Below are 16522 nucleotides of genomic sequence, written 5' to 3'. Positions count from 1 at the left end.
TTGGAGGCTCGTAACTCTGGTTCTAGTAGAGATATGGGGATGTTATTTGAGTAAGTTATAGTGAATTTACCCCCCCATCTAACCATACTAAAAACTTTGCGCTACGACAAACAGGGGCCGAGTACTTAAGCAAAACGTAAAGAAACAAACCCCTCCATAGGAAATGCATTAAACTAAATTTTTTAGGCTCGGAACTCTGGTTCTACCAGAGATACGGGGATGTAAATAATGTGACCTTGACACAAATGTTCGGATAATTATAAAGGTCTTTACATATCCCAAGCGAAAAAAAAACTTCGCGGTTTCGAACCTGTGGCCTTCCGGGAGTGAGGCGGATGTGTTAACCACTACACTACAGATATGTTATTACGGGTGACCGAGAATACAGAGCAGAGTTATTAAGGAAAAAGTAAAGAAACAACTCCATCCATAGGCATAGCATTAGACCTGTTACGTATGATTAGAGTGACGTCACTCGGTAGAGGGCGATAAGATTAATCCGACTTGTAATGTAATCAAACATCACATTAAAATATCAGAAGCGTTATCGTTCTCACTAAAGCTAGTTGTCTATTTAATCAAGCGCCACTGTTATCAAACACAACATGGTGCCAGAAGTCGGGTATCGCGCTATTTAAAAAACAGGGTCTTTATCTTAAACAGTTGAGTTTAATATACGCTACGGGTCATATTTCCCACCGCTTAAACCCTCGTTGCAGTCGCGTTTTTTTTATCACTGAATAGACATGGCCACGTTTCGCGCACCGCCCCCCTTTGTACCGGCTGATAATCCCGCGGACTCATGGGACGACTGGAGGGAAGAATTTGACATTTTCGCCAGGGCCACGGAACTAGCGAAGAAATCGGCGGACACTCAGATCAATACATTTTTGCACATCATCGGACCTGAAGGCCGTAAGATATATAAGATTTTGGAATTTCCTCCTCCCACACCAGCCCAGCTAGAGACTAATGACACTCCTCAACGATCCTTGGAGGAAGTGTACGCGGCATTTACCGATTACTACGAACCGTACAAGCACTTAACACTTTCCCGACACAAGTTCTTCACCGCGCGCCAAGGCCCGTCTCAATCTTTTGATGACTACGTCGCAGAGCTCAAGACCTTAGCCAAACATTGCCAGTTCAATGAACTCAAAGACTCTCTAATCTGCACACAAATTGTTGAAGGGGTTCGCAGCCTCGACGTTCAAACACGACTATTAGAAGTACGGACATTAACATTAAAAGACGCTATCAACATCGGCAGGACCAACGAGTTGGCCGGAACACATGCCAGACGTATCACCAACACACCAGCCCCAACCATGACCATGCCAAACCTGCCTGTCGCCATCGACACTCTGTATGGTCGTTCGGCGCGCCGTCCATTTCGTACGGGTATAACCTCCGGCTCCCATTGGCGTCGGCAATCTCTGTCACCTGCCCCAAGACGATCTAGTTCGTCATATCGCAACAATCCACGGTCCTCTTCAACCAATACAACACGACAGGGGTCCTCTAGATATAATCAATCGTTTCGAGCCAACACCCCATGCCAAAGATGTGGTTTAACTCATCAACATCGAGCTTGTCCTGCCCACGGTTCAATCTGTACTAAATGTGGCGGAATAAACCATTGGGCTCGAGTCTGCGTGGCCTCCTTTTCACTTCAAGAAGCAGAGGCACTATATAACCAAGAATCCAATCAATACGAACTCGTGGAACATAGCTATCAAGATTATCCGACAGACCAGCAAACTGAAACGGGAATCTATCACTTGCAAAGACGGGGACCGGTCGAGGAACTCCAAGACACTGAACCATTCTTCATTGAACTCATAACCATAAACGCTACGTCTGTCAAGAACACAAGCCAAGAATGGATGACAAGGATAACTGTCCACCAAGAAGATGTAAATTTTAAAATGGATACTGGCTCCCAGGTCAATGTCCTACCACACTCCCTCTATAAGAAGTTATTCAACCCACCACCCATCACTCCGACATCCAAGATTGTGATGTCCTATACAGGACATAGAGTACCAATGCTAGGATCAACCAACCTGATGACTATCTCTGAAAATTCTCGACGGAATTGCGTGTACTATGTCACAGAACAAGATACAATTCCCATTTTGGGAGCCACTGCGTTACAACAACTTGGCCTCATTCAACGTCTTGACTCTGTACAGGAGAAAACCCGCCGCCTAGGAACAGTCCAAGAAACTACATCCCAGACGATAGTAGAGGACTTTAAGGACGTCTTTGGCCCTATGGGCTGCCTCCCTGGAACACATCATATTACCCTCAGAGAAGACGCTCAACCTATTATTGTCCCGGCGCGGACTGTTCCCTACGCATTTCGTGAACCCTTAAGAAGAGAGCTAAAACGAATGCAAGAGTTGAAAGTAATAACACCGGTCACCGAACCTACAGACTGGGTGCATCCGCTTGTGGTGGTCCCTAAACCTGAAAGGCAGACAAAACCCGGAAAGTTTTCTTCGTCGAGCAACACTGAACAATCCAAAGCGCCAGAAATTCGTGTTTGCTTGGACCCACGATCACTTAACAAATCAATCAAGCGGGAACATTACAGAGTTCCCACGTCACAGGAGATCTTTAGCAACTTTCAAGGCTGTAAAGTATTTACCGTACTAGACGCTACATCTGCATTTTGGCAGATAAAACTTGACGACGCCAGCTCTCGCCTCTGTACCTTCTCTACACCGTATGGACGCTTCCGCTTTTTACGAATGCCCTATGGGATCTCGAGTGCCTCCGAAATATGCCAGCGAATAATGACGGAACTATTTGGAGACATTCCAGGGGTTGATATATCCACAGACGATCTCGTGATAGGAGCTCCCAACATGGAAGAGCATAATTCAAGGCTAACTGAGGTTCTGAAACGAGCAAGAAGAGCCGGCATCACTTTCAACATGAAGAAACTCCAATTGGCCGTTACTACCATAACGTATCTGGGTCACAAGATATCTCAACATGGGATTCAGATCGATGATAACAAGATCAAAGCGGTCCAATCTTTGAAACCACCTTCAAGCAAGAAAGAGCTACAGAGATTCCTAGGAATAATAAACTACTTGAGTAAATTCATACCACACCATTCAGAAAAAACGGCCCCACTGCGGCAACTTCTCAAGGAGACTGTAGAGTTCATATGGGACGCGAATCCTCAAAAGCATTTCGACCTACTTATAGACGATATTATGAAGGCTCCAGTACTGAAGTTCTACCATCCAAATAAACACAACGTCGTTTCTGTAGACGCGAGCCAATACGGCATAGGAGCGGTATTACTTCAAGATGGTCACCCAATACAATACGCGTCGTCAACCTTGACAGAGACTCAACAACGTTATGCTCAGATTGAGAAGGAGCTCTTAGCCGTTGTCTACGCCGTAGAACACTTTCATTATTATCTGGTCGGAACAAAAGCAACCATAGAAACCGATCACAAACCCCTATTGGCCATAGTACAGAAGCCACTTAATATTCTTTCACCGCGCCTTCAACGCCTAGTACTACGCCTATCACGATATGATATCACTTTGAAATATGTTCCGGGCTCACAGATGTACATTGCGGACGCACTGTCGAGATCACCGAGAAGTTCTACTGATATACATACGGACGACTTAGAGGGCGCAACAGCCTGTCTACATTCAATGACTCTGTTATCCGGAAACAAATTAAATCAATTTCAGCAAGCAACCGCGATGGACGAAGAGACGCAGCTCCTGTGTACATACACCAAGAATGCTTGGCCAAAGAGTCAAGCATCCATTCCACAAAAGGTGAAGCTGTATTATCCCTTAAAGGAAGAAATTCACCATGCCGATGGCTTGCTATATAGAGGAGAACGCTTGATAATACCCACAACTCTGAGACCCGAAGTGATACGTCAACTACATCAAGCCCACCAAGGGATAAACGCATGTCTAAGAAAAGCTAGGCTACATGTCTACTGGCCGGGCATGACGGCTGAAATATCACGAGCAATAGAAGGTTGCAACATATGCCGCACAAGAGACAGGGCGAACACTCACATCACAATGACGCCACACCCAGTGCCTACAAGACCTTGGGAAACCATCGGGATGGATCTTTTTCATCTGGATCAAAAAATCTGCTTACTGACCGTTGACTACTACTCCAAATATGTCGAGGTTGATGAAATGACCTCCACTGATACTAAGGCACTGATAAAAGCCGTAAAACCTCACTTCGCAAGGCACGGGATCCCTCAGAAACTCATCACAGACAACGGACCTCCGTTCAATTCGGTGGAGTTTGCTAAATTCCTAACTGATTGGGGAGTCGAACATGCCACTTCAAGTCCTCACTTCCCACAATCCAACGGAATGGCTGAAAGGCACATCCAGACCATTAAGAATCTACTAATAAAGGCCAGCCAAGCCGGTGAAGATCCACAGAGGGTTATCCTGGAATACCGGGCAACTCCCCGGCAAGACCTCCCATCTCCCTCTGAAATGCTTATGGGTCGTCTCATTAGAACTCCTAATTCAACGTCAGCATCGACTTTGATGCCTAAATATCCAATCAAATCTATGGGCGAATCACTTGAGGCTCGAAGAACCAAGATTGTGGAAAAGAATCAGTCAAAGTACCCCAAGTACATGGCAAAGAAGTATCAAGTGGGATCTCCCGTTCGCCATTTCGTTGCCACAAGAAAATGGCTACCAGCAACAGTCATTGCTGAAGCCAAAGAACCTGATTCTTATATGATCCGAACAGACAACGGTGCCTGCTATAGACGGAATCGAATACATCTAAAACCAAGAATAACTCAACCATCATCAGGGATGCAAGTACAGTCTATGCAACGGCCCATCAGTTCAAAACATCTGACTAACACGCGAGCTGTGCAAAGACGATCCTCAACCTGCGAGGTTCATATACCTATAAACTTTGAAACACCGGACAGATCAGAGACCACGGCATCTAGAATAAGTACGAAGCCTAAAATCGCACCCAAGCCAAAAACGCCGCTCTCCAAAGGTTACCAGTACCGAAACAACACACCCAACATTGCACGAACGAATCAGCATCAACAGCCATCGACAACAATGGCCAGTCACACGTGTACACAACTTGTGACCCCAGAGCTCCGGTCTACCAACCCACCAGGACCTTCAGGCGTGACACAAGCTCAGAGGACAAAGGCCAGACCACAACGGACGACTAGAATACCGGACCGACTAACGTACTACATGCTAAAATGACGTGCTTTATTGATTAGAGTGACGTCACTCTAATCATACGTAACAAGACCCAACTTTGGAGGCTCGTAACTCGGGTTCTAGTAGAGATAAGGGGATGTCCTTTGAGTATGTTATAGTGCAATTTGTCCCCCATCTGACCATACTAAAAACGTAGGGCTACGACAAACATGGGCCAAGTAATTAAGCAAAACGTAAACGAACAACCCCTCCATAGGAAAAGCGTTTGACCCAATTTTGGAGGCTCGTAACTCTGGTTTTAGTAGAGATACGGGGATGTCCTCTGAGTATGTTATAGCCCAATTTGCTCCCCATCTAACCATACTAAAAACTTTGGGCTGCGACAAACAGGGCCGAGTACTTAAGCAAAACGTAAAGAAACAAACCCCTCCATAGGAAATGCATTAAACGAAACTTTTTAGGCTCGGAACTCTGGTTCTACCAGAGATACGGGGATGTAAATAATGTGACCTTGACACAAATGTTCGGATAATTATAAAGGTCTTTACATATCCCAAGCGAAAAAAAAACTTCGCGGTTTCGAACCTGTGGCCTTCCGGGAGTGAGGCGGATGTGTTAACCACTACACTACAGATATGTTATTACGGGTGACCGAGAATACAGAGCAGAGTAATTAAGGAAAAAGTAAAGAAACAACTCCATCCATAGGAATAGCATTAGACCCAAATTTGGAGGCTCGTAACTCGGGTTCTAGTAGAGATAAGGGGATGTCCTTTGAGTATGTTATAGTGCAATTTGTCCCCCATCTGACCATACTAAAAACGTAGGGCTACGACAAACATGGGCCAAGTAATTAAGCAAAACGTAAACGAACAACCCCTCCATAGGAAAAGCGTTTGACCCAATTTTGGAGGCTCGTAACTCTGGTTCTAGTAGAGATATGGGGATGTTATTTGAGTAAGTTATAGTGAATTTACCCCTCATCTAACCATACTAAAAACTTTGCGCTACGACAAACAGGGGCCGAGTACTTAAGCAAAACGTAAAGAAACAAACCCCTCCATAGGAAATGCATTAAACTAAATTTTTTAGGCTCGGAACTCTGGTTCTACCAGAGATACGGGGATGTAAATAATGTGACCTTGACACAAATGTTCGGATAATTATAAAGGTCTTTACATATCCCAAGCGAAAAAAAAAACTTCGCGGTTTCGAACCTGTGGCCTTCCGGGAGTGAGGCGGATGTGTTAACCACTACACTACAGATATGTTATTACGGGTGACCGAGAATACAGAGCAGAGTAATTAAGGAAAAAGTAAAGAAACAACTCCATCCATAGGAATAGCATTAGACCCAACTTTGGAGGCTCGTAACTCGGGTTCTAGTAGAGATAAGGGGATGTCCTTTGAGTATGTTATAGTGCATTTTGTCCCCCATCTGACCATACTAAAAACGTAGGGCTACGACAAACATGGGCCAAGTAATTAAGCAAAACGTAAACGAACAACCCCTCCATAGGAAAAGCGTTTGACCCAATTTTGGAGGCTCGTAACTCTGGTTCTAATAGAGATATGGGGATGTTATTTGAGTAAGTTATAGTGCAATTTACCCCCCATCTAACCATACTAAAAACTTTGGGCTACGACAAACAGGGGCCGAGTACTTAAGCAAAACGTAAAGAAACAAACCCCTCCATAGGAAATGCATTAAACTAAATTTTTTAGGCTCGGAACTCTGGTTCTACCAGAGATACGGGGATGTAAATAATGTGACCTTGACACAAATGTTCGGATAATTATAAAGGTCTTTACATATCCCAAGCGAAAAAAAAACTTCGCGGTTTCGAACCTGTGGCCTTCCGGGAGTGAGGCGGATGTGTTAACCACTACACTACAGATATGTTATTACGGGTGACCGAGAATACAGAGCAGAGTAATTAAGGAAAAAGTAAAGAAACAACTCCATCCATAGGAATAGCATTAGACCCAACTTTGGAGGCTCGTAACTCGGGTTCTAGTAGAGATAAGGGGATGTCCTTTGAGTATGTTATAGTGCAATTTGTCCCCCATCTGACCATACTAAAAACGTAGGGCTACGACAAACATGGGCCAAGTAATTAAGCAAAACGTAAACGAACAACCCCTCCATAGGAAAAGCGTTTGACCCAATTTTGGAGGCTCGTAACTCTGGTTCTAGTAGAGATACGGGGATGTTATTTGAGTAAGTTATAGTGCAATTTACCCCCCATCTAACCATACTAAAAACTTTGGGCTACGACAAACAGGGGCCGAGTACTTAAGCAAAACGTAAAGAAACAAACCCCTCCATAGGAAATGCATTAAACTAAATTTTTTAGGCTCGGAACTCTGGTTCTACCAGAGATACGGGGATGTAAATAATGTGACCTTGACACAAATGTTCGGATAATTATAAAGGTCTTTACATATCCCAAGCGAAAAAAAAAACTTCGCGGTTTCGAACCTGTGGCCTTCCGGGAGTGAGGCGGATGTGTTAACCACTACACTACAGATATGTTATTATGGGTGACCGAGAATACAGAGCCGAGTAATTAAGGAAAAAGTAAAGAAACAACTCCATCCATAGGAATATCATTAGACCCAACTTTGGAGGCTCGTAACTCGGGTTCTAGTAGAGATAAGGGGATGTCCTTTGAGTATGTTATAGTGCAATTTGTCCCCCATCTGACCATACTAAAAACGTAGGGCTACGACAAACATGGGCCAAGTAATTAAGCAAAACGTAAACGAACAACCCCTCCATAGGAAAAGCGTTTGACCCAATTTTGGAGGCTCGTAACTCTGGTTCTAGTAGAGATACGGGGATGTTATTTGAGTAAGTTATAGTGCAATTTACCCCCCATCTAACCATACTAAAAACTTTGGGCTACGACAAACAGGGGCCGAGTACTTAAGCAAAACGTAAAGAAACAAACCCCTCCATAGGAAATGCATTAAACTAAATTTTTTAGGCTCGGAACTCTGGTTCTACCAGAGATACGGGGATGTAAATAATGTGACCTTGACACAAATGTTCGGATAATTATAAAGGTCTTTACATATCCCAAGCGAAAAAAAAACTTCGCGGTTTCGAACCTGTGGCCTTCCGGGAGTGAGGCGGATGTGTTAACCACTACACTACAGATATGTTATTACGGGTGACCGAGAATACAGAGCAGAGTAATTAAGGAAAAAGTAAAGAAACAACTCCATCCATAGGCATAGCATTAGACCCAACTTTGGAGGCTCGTAACTCGGGTTCTAGTAGAGATAAGGGGATGTCCTTTGAGTATGTTATAGTGCAATTTGTCCCCCATCTGACCATACTAAAAACTTAGGGCTACGACAAACATGGGCCAAGTAATTAAGCAAAACGTAAACGAACAACCCCTCCATAGGAAAAGCGTTTGACCCAATTTTGGAGGCTCGTAACTCTGGTTTTAGTAGAGATACGGGGATGTCCTCTGAGTATGTTATAGCCCAATTTGCTCCCCATCTAACCATACTAAAAACTTTGGGCTGCGACAAACAGGGCCGAGTACTTAAGCAAAACGTAAAGAAACAAACCCCTCCATAGGAAATGCATTAAACGAAACTTTTTAGGCTCGGAACTCTGGTTCTACCAGAGATACGGGGATGTAAATAATGTGACCTTGACACAAATGTTCGGATAATTATAAAGGTCTTTACATATCCCAAGCGAAAAAAAAACTTCGCGGTTTCGAACCTGTGGCCTTCCGGGAGTGAGGCGGATGTGTTAACCACTACACTACAGATATGTTATTACGGGTGACCGAGAATACAGAGCAGAGTAATTAAGGAAAAAGTAAAGAAACAACTCCATCCATAGGAATAGCATTAGACCCAAATTTGGAGGCTCGTAACTCGGGTTCTAGTAGAGATAAGGGGATGTCCTTTGAGTATGTTATAGTGCAATTTGTCCCCCATCTGACCATACTAAAAACGTAGGGCTACGACAAACATGGGCCAAGTAATTAAGCAAAACGTAAACGAACAACCCCTCCATAGGAAAAGCGTTTGACCCAATTTTGGAGGCTCGTAACTCTGGTTCTAGTAGAGATACGGGGATGTTATTTGAGTAAGTTATAGTGCAATTTACCCCCCATCTAACCATACTAAAAACTTTGGGCTACGACAAACAGGGGCCGAGTACTTAAGCAAAACGTAAAGAAACAAACCCCTCCATAGGAAATGCATTAAACTAAATTTTTTAGGCTCGGAACTCTGGTTCTACCAGAGATACGGGGATGTAAATAATGTGACCTTGACACAAATGTTCGGATAATTATAAAGGTCTTTACATATCCCAAGCGAAAAAAAAAACTTCGCGGTTTCGAACCTGTGGCCTTCCGGGAGTGAGGCGGATGTGTTAACCACTACACTACAGATATGTTATTATGGGTGACCGAGAATACAGAGCCGAGTAATTAAGGAAAAAGTAAAGAAACAACTCCATCCATAGGAATATCATTAGACCCAACTTTGGAGGCTCGTAACTCGGGTTCTAGTAGAGATAAGGGGATGTCCTTTGAGTATGTTATAGTGCAATTTGTCCCCCATCTGACCATACTAAAAACGTAGGGCTACGACAAACATGGGCCAAGTAATTAAGCAAAACGTAAACGAACAACCCCTCCATAGGAAAAGCGTTTGACCCAATTTTGGAGGCTCGTAACTCTGGTTCTAGTAGAGATACGGGGATGTTATTTGAGTAAGTTATAGTGCAATTTACCCCCCATCTAACCATACTAAAAACTTTGGGCTACGACAAACAGGGGCCGAGTACTTAAGCAAAACGTAAAGAAACAAACCCCTCCATAGGAAATGCATTAAACTAAATTTTTTAGGCTCGGAACTCTGGTTCTACCAGAGATACGGGGATGTAAATAATGTGATCTTGACACAAATGTTCGGATAATTATAAAGGTCTTTACATATCCCAAGCGAAAAAAAAAACTTCGCGGTTTCGAACCTGTGGCCTTCCGGGAGTGAGGCGGATGTGTTAACCACTACACTACAGATATGTTATTACGGGTGACCGAGAATACAGAGCAGAGTAATTAAGGAAAAAGTAAAGAAACAACTCCATCCATAGGAATAGCATTAGACCCAACTTTGGAGGCTCGTAACTCGGGTTCTAGTAGAGATAAGGGGATGTCCTTTGAGTATGTTATAGTGCATTTTGTCCCCCATCTGACCATACTAAAAACGTAGGGCTACGACAAACATGGGCCAAGTAATTAAGCAAAACGTAAACGAACAACCCCTCCATAGGAAAAGCGTTTGACCCAATTTTGGAGGCTCGTAACTCTGGTTCTAGTAGAGATACGGGGATGTTATTTGAGTAAGTTATAGTGCAATTTACCCCCCATCTAACCATACTAAAAACTTTGGGCTACGACAAACAGGGGCCGAGTACTTAAGCAAAACGTAAAGAAACAAACCCCTCCATAGGAAATGCATTAAACTAAATTTTTTAGGCTCGGAACTCTGGTTCTACCAGAGATACGGGGATGTAAATAATGTGACCTTGACACAAATGTTCGGATAATTATAAAGGTCTTTACATATCCCAAGCGAAAAAAAAACTTCGCGGTTTCGAACCTGTGGCCTTCCGGGAGTGAGGCGGATGTGTTAACCACTACACTACAGATATGTTATTACGGGTGACCGAGAATACAGAGCAGAGTAATTAAGGAAAAAGTAAAGAAACAACTCCATCCATAGGCATAGCATTAGACCCAACTTTGGAGGCTCGTAACTCGGGTTCTAGTAGAGATAAGGGGATGTCCTTTGAGTATGTTATAGTGCAATTTGTCCCCCATCTGACCATACTAAAAACTTAGGGCTACGACAAGCATGGGCCAAGTAATTAAGCAAAACGTAAACGAACAACCCCTCCATAGGAAAAGCGTTTGACCCAATTTTGGAGGCTCGTAACTCTGGTTTTAGTAGAGATACGGGGATGTCCTCTGAGTATGTTATAGCCCAATTTGCTCCCCATCTAACCATACTAAAAACTTTGGGCTGCGACAAACAGGGCCGAGTACTAAAGCAAAACGTAAAGAAACAAACCCCTCCATAGGAAATGCATTAAACGAAACTTTTTAGGCTCGGAACTCTGGTTCTACCAGAGATACGGGGATGTAAATAATGTGACCTTGACACAAATGTTCGGATAATTATAAAGGTCTTTACATATCCCAAGCGAAAAAAAAACTTCGCGGTTTCGAACCTGTGGCCTTCCGGGAGTGAGGCGGATGTGTTAACCACTACACTACAGATATGTTATTACGGGTGACCGAGAATACAGAGCAGAGTAATTAAGGAAAAAGTAAAGAAACAACTCCATCCATAGGAATAGCATTAGACCCAAATTTGGAGGCTCGTAACTCGGGTTCTAGTAGAGATAAGGGGATGTCCTTTGAGTATGTTATAGTGCAATTTGTCCCCCATCTGACCATACTAAAAACGTAGGGCTACGACAAACATGGGCCAAGTAATTAAGCAAAACGTAAACGAACAACCCCTCCATAGGAAAAGCGTTTGACCCAATTTTGGAGGCTCGTAACTCTGGTTCTAGTAGAGATATGGGGATGTTATTTGAGTAAGTTATAGTGCAATTTACCCCCCATCTAACCATACTAAAAACTTTGGGCTACGACAAACAGGGGCCGAGTACTTAAGCAAAACGTAAAGAAACAAACCCCTCCATAGGAAATGCATTAAACTAAATTTTTTAGGCTCGGAACTCTGGTTCTACCAGAGATACGGGGATGTAAATAATGTGACCTTGACACAAATGTTCGGATAATTATAAAGGTCTTTACATATCCCAAGCGAAAAAAAAAACTTCGCGGTTTCGAACCTGTGGCCTTCCGGGAGTGAGGCGGATGTGTTAACCACTACACTACAGATATGTTATTATGGGTGACCGAGAATACAGAGCCGAGTAATTAAGGAAAAAGTAAAGAAACAACTCCATCCATAGGAATATCATTAAACCCAACTTTGGAGGCTCGTAACTCGGGTTCTAGTAGAGATAAGGGGATGTCCTTTGAGTATGTTATAGTGCAATTTGTCCCCCATCTGACCATACTAAAAACGTAGGGCTACGACAAACATGGGCCAAGTAATTAAGCAAAACGTAAACGAACAACCCCTCCATAGGAAAAGCGTTTGACCCAATTTTGGAGGCTCGTAACTCTGGTTCTAGTAGAGATACGGGGATGTTATTTGAGTAAGTTATAGTGCAATTTACCCCCCATCTAACCATACTAAAAACTTTGGGCTACGACAAACAGGGGCCGAGTACTTAAGCAAAACGTAAAGAAACAAACCCCTCCATAGGAAATGCATTAAACTAAATTTTTTAGGCTCGGAACTCTGGTTCTACCAGAGATACGGGGATGTAAATAATGTGACCTTGACACAAATGTTCGGATAATTATAAAGGTCTTTACATATCCCAAGCGAAAAAAAAAACTTCGCGGTTTCGAACCTGTGGCCTTCCGGGAGTGAGGCGGATGTGTTAACCACTACACTACAGATATGTTATTACGGGTGACCGAGAATACAGAGCAGAGTAATTAAGGAAAAAGTAAAGAAACAACTCCATCCATAGGAATAGCATTAGACCCAACTTTGGAGGCTCGTAACTCGGGTTCTAGTAGAGATAAGGGGATGTCCTTTGAGTATGTTATAGTGCATTTTGTCCCCCATCTGACCATACTAAAAACGTAGGGCTACGACAAACATGGGCCAAGTAATTAAGCAAAACGTAAACGAACAACCCCTCCATAGGAAAAGCGTTTGACCCAATTTTGGAGGCTCGTAACTCTGGTTCTAGTAGAGATATGGGGATGTTATTTGAGTAAGTTATATTGCAATTTACCCCCCATCTAACCATACTAAAAACTTTGGGCTACGACAAACAGGGGCCGAGTACTTAAGCAAAACGTAAAGAAACAAACCCCTCCATAGGAAATGCATTAAACTAAATTTTTTAGGCTCGGAACTCTGGTTCTACCAGAGATACGGGGATGTAAATAATGTGACCTTGACACAAATGTTCGGATAATTATAAAGGTCTTTACATATCCCAAGCGAAAAAAAAAACTTCGCGGTTTCGAACCTGTGGCCTTCCTGGAGTGAGGCGGATGTGTTAACCACTACACTACAGATATGTTATTATGGGTGACCGAAAATACAAAGCCGAGTAATTAAGGAAAAAGTAAAGAAACAACTCCATCCATAGGAATATCATTAGACCCAACTTTGGAGGCTCGTAACTCGGGTTCTAGTAGAGATAAGGGGATGTCCTTTGAGTATGTTATAGTGCAATTTGTCGCCCATCTGACCATACTAAAAACGTAGGGCTACGACAAACATGGGCCAAGTAATTAAGCAAAACGTAAACGAACAACCCCTCCATTAGAAAAGCGTTTGACCCAATTTTGGAGGCTCGTAACTCTGGTTCTAGTAGAGATACGGGGATGTTATTTGAGTAAGTTATAGTGCAATTTACCCCCCATCTAACCATACTAAAAACTTTGGGCTGCGACAAACAGGGGCCGAGTACTTAAGCAAAACGTAAAGAAACAAACCCCTCCATAGGAAATGCATTAAACTAAATTTTTTAGGCTCGGAACTCTGGTTCTACCAGAGATACGGGGATGTAAATAATGTGACCTTGACACAAATGTTCGGATAATTATAAAGGTCTTTACATATCCCAAGCGAAAAAAAAACTTCGCGGTTTCGAACCTGTGGCCTTCCTGGAGTGAGGCGGATGTGTTAACCACTACACTACAGATATGTTATTATGGGTGACCGAAAATACAAAGCCGAGTAATTAAGGAAAAAGTAAAGAAACAACTCCATCCATAGGAATATCATTAGACCCAACTTTGGAGGCTCGTAACTCGGGTTCTAGTAGAGATAAGGGGATGTCCTTTGAGTATGTTATAGTGCAATTTGTCGCCCATCTGACCATACTAAAAACGTAGGGCTACGACAAACATGGGCCAAGTAATTAAGCAAAACGTAAACGAACAACCCCTCCATTAGAAAAGCGTTTGACCCAATTTTGGAGGCTCGTAACTCTGGTTCTAGTAGAGATACGGGGATGTTATTTGAGTAAGTTATAGTGCAATTTACCCCCCATCTAACCATACTAAAAACTTTGGGCTGCGACAAACAGGGGCCGAGTACTTAAGCAAAACGTAAAGAAACAAACCCCTCCATAGGAAATGCATTAAACTAAATTTTTTAGGCTCGGAACTCTGGTTCTACCAGAGATACGGGGATGTAAATAATGTGACCTTGACACAAATGTTCGGATAATTATAAAGGTCTTTACATATCCCAAGCGAAAAAAAAACTTCGCGGTTTCGAACCTGTGGCCTTCCGGGAGTGAGGCGGATGTGTTAACCACTACACTACAGATATGTTATTATGGGTGACCGAGAATACAGAGCCGAGTAATTAAGGAAAAAGTAAAGAAACAACTCCATCCATAGGAATATCATTAGACCCAACTTTGGAGGCTCGTAACTCGGGTTCTAGTAGAGATAAGGGGATGTCCTTTGAGTGTGTTATAGTGCAATTTGTCCCCCATCTGACCATACTAAAAACGTAGGGCTACGACAAACATGGGCCAAGTAATTAAGCAAAACGTAAACGAACAACCCCTCCATAGGAAAAGCGTTTGACCCAATTTTGGAGGCTCGTAACTCTGGTTCTAGTAGAGATACGGGGATGTTATTTGAGTAAGTTATAGTGCAATTTACCCCCCATCTAACCATACTAAAAACTTTGGGCTACGACAAACAGGGGCCGAGTACTTAAGCAAAACGTAAAGAAACAAACCCCTCCATAGGAAATGCATTAAACTAAATTTTTTAGGCTCGGAACTCTGGTTCTACCAGAGATACGGGGATGTAAATAATGTGATCTTGACACAAATGTTCGGATAATTATAAAGGTCTTTACATATCCCAAGCGAAAAAAAAAACTTCGCGGTTTCGAACCTGTGGCCTTCCGGGAGTGAGGCGGATGTGTTAACCACTACACTACAGATATGTTATTACGGGTGACCGAGAATACAGAGCAGAGTAATTAAGGAAAAAGTAAAGAAACAACTCCATCCATAGGAATAGCATTAGACCCAACTTTGGAGGCTCGTAACTCGGGTTCTAGTAGAGATAAGGGGATGTACTTTGAGTATGTTATAGTGCATTTTGTCCCCCATCTGACCATACTAAAAACGTAGGGCTACGACAAACATGGGCCAAGTAATTAAGCAAAACGTAAACGAACAACCCCTCCATAGGAAAAGCGTTTGACCCAATTTTGGAGGCTCGTAACTCTGGTTCTAGTAGAGATACGGGGATGTTATTTGAGTAAGTTATAGTGCAATTTACCCCCCATCTAACCATACTAAAAACTTTGGGCTACGACAAACAGGGGCCGAGTACTTAAGCAAAACGTAAAGAAACAAACCCCTCCATAGGAAATGCATTAAACTAAATTTTTTAGGCTCGGAACTCTGGTTCTACCAGAGATACGGGGATGTAAATAATGTGACCTTGACACAAATGTTCGGATAATTATAAAGGTCTTTACATATCCCAAGCGAAAAAAAAACTTCGCGGTTTCGAACCTGTGGCCTTCCGGGAGTGAGGCGGATGTGTTAACCACTACACTACAGATATGTTATTACGGGTGACCGAGAATACAGAGCAGAGTAATTAAGGAAAAAGTAAAGAAACAACTCCATCCATAGGCATAGCATTAGACCCAACTTTGGAGGCTCGTAACTCGGGTTCTAGTAGAGATAAGGGGATGTCCTTTGAGTATGTTATAGTGCAATTTGTCCCCCATCTGACCATACTAAAAACTTAGGGCTACGACAAACATGGGCCAAGTAATTAAGCAAAACGTAAACGAACAACCCCTCCATAGGAAAAGCGTTTGACCCAATTTTGGAGGCTCGTAACTCTGGTTTTAGTAGAGATACGGGGATGTCCTCTGAGTATGTTATAGCCCAATTTGCTCCCCATCTAACCATACTAAAAACTTTGGGCTGCGACAAACAGGGCCGAGTACTTAAGCAAAACGTAAAGAAACAAACCCCTCCATAGGAAATGCATTAAACGAAACTTTTTAGGCTCGGAACTCTGGTTCTACCAGAGATACGGGGATGTAAATAATGTGACCTTGACACAAATGTTCGGATAATTATAAAGGTCTTTACA

The 16522-nt window shown here is 42.9% G+C and overlaps 1 protein-coding gene across 1 annotated transcript; it reads left to right on the top strand.

Annotated features, from left to right (window-relative positions):
* The first annotated feature begins 746 nt into the window (after positions 1 to 746).
* LOC149708792 (uncharacterized) lies at positions 747 to 5267 on the top strand. Its single transcript, XM_089863864.1, has one exon. The coding sequence runs from the start codon at positions 747 to 749 to the stop codon at positions 5265 to 5267; it is 4521 nt and encodes a 1506-aa protein (XP_089719990.1).
* The last annotated feature ends 11255 nt before the right edge of the window (positions 5268 to 16522 follow it).

Source organism: Phalangium opilio, unplaced genomic scaffold, assembly GCF_054372755.1.
Source record: "Phalangium opilio isolate 3A_F unplaced genomic scaffold, DU_Popi_V2 ptg000013l_1, whole genome shotgun sequence".
Lineage (NCBI taxonomy): Eukaryota > Metazoa > Arthropoda > Arachnida > Opiliones > Phalangiidae > Phalangium > Phalangium opilio.
Note: the sequence above shows the minus strand (reverse complement) of the source record. Positions and strands in the feature narration are given on the sequence as shown.

Excerpts from the sequence above, each read along its gene's own strand:
- LOC149708792 (XM_089863864.1), top strand. The coding sequence starts at position 747 with ATGGCCACGTTTCGCGCACCGCCCCCCTTTGTACCGGCTGATAATCCC.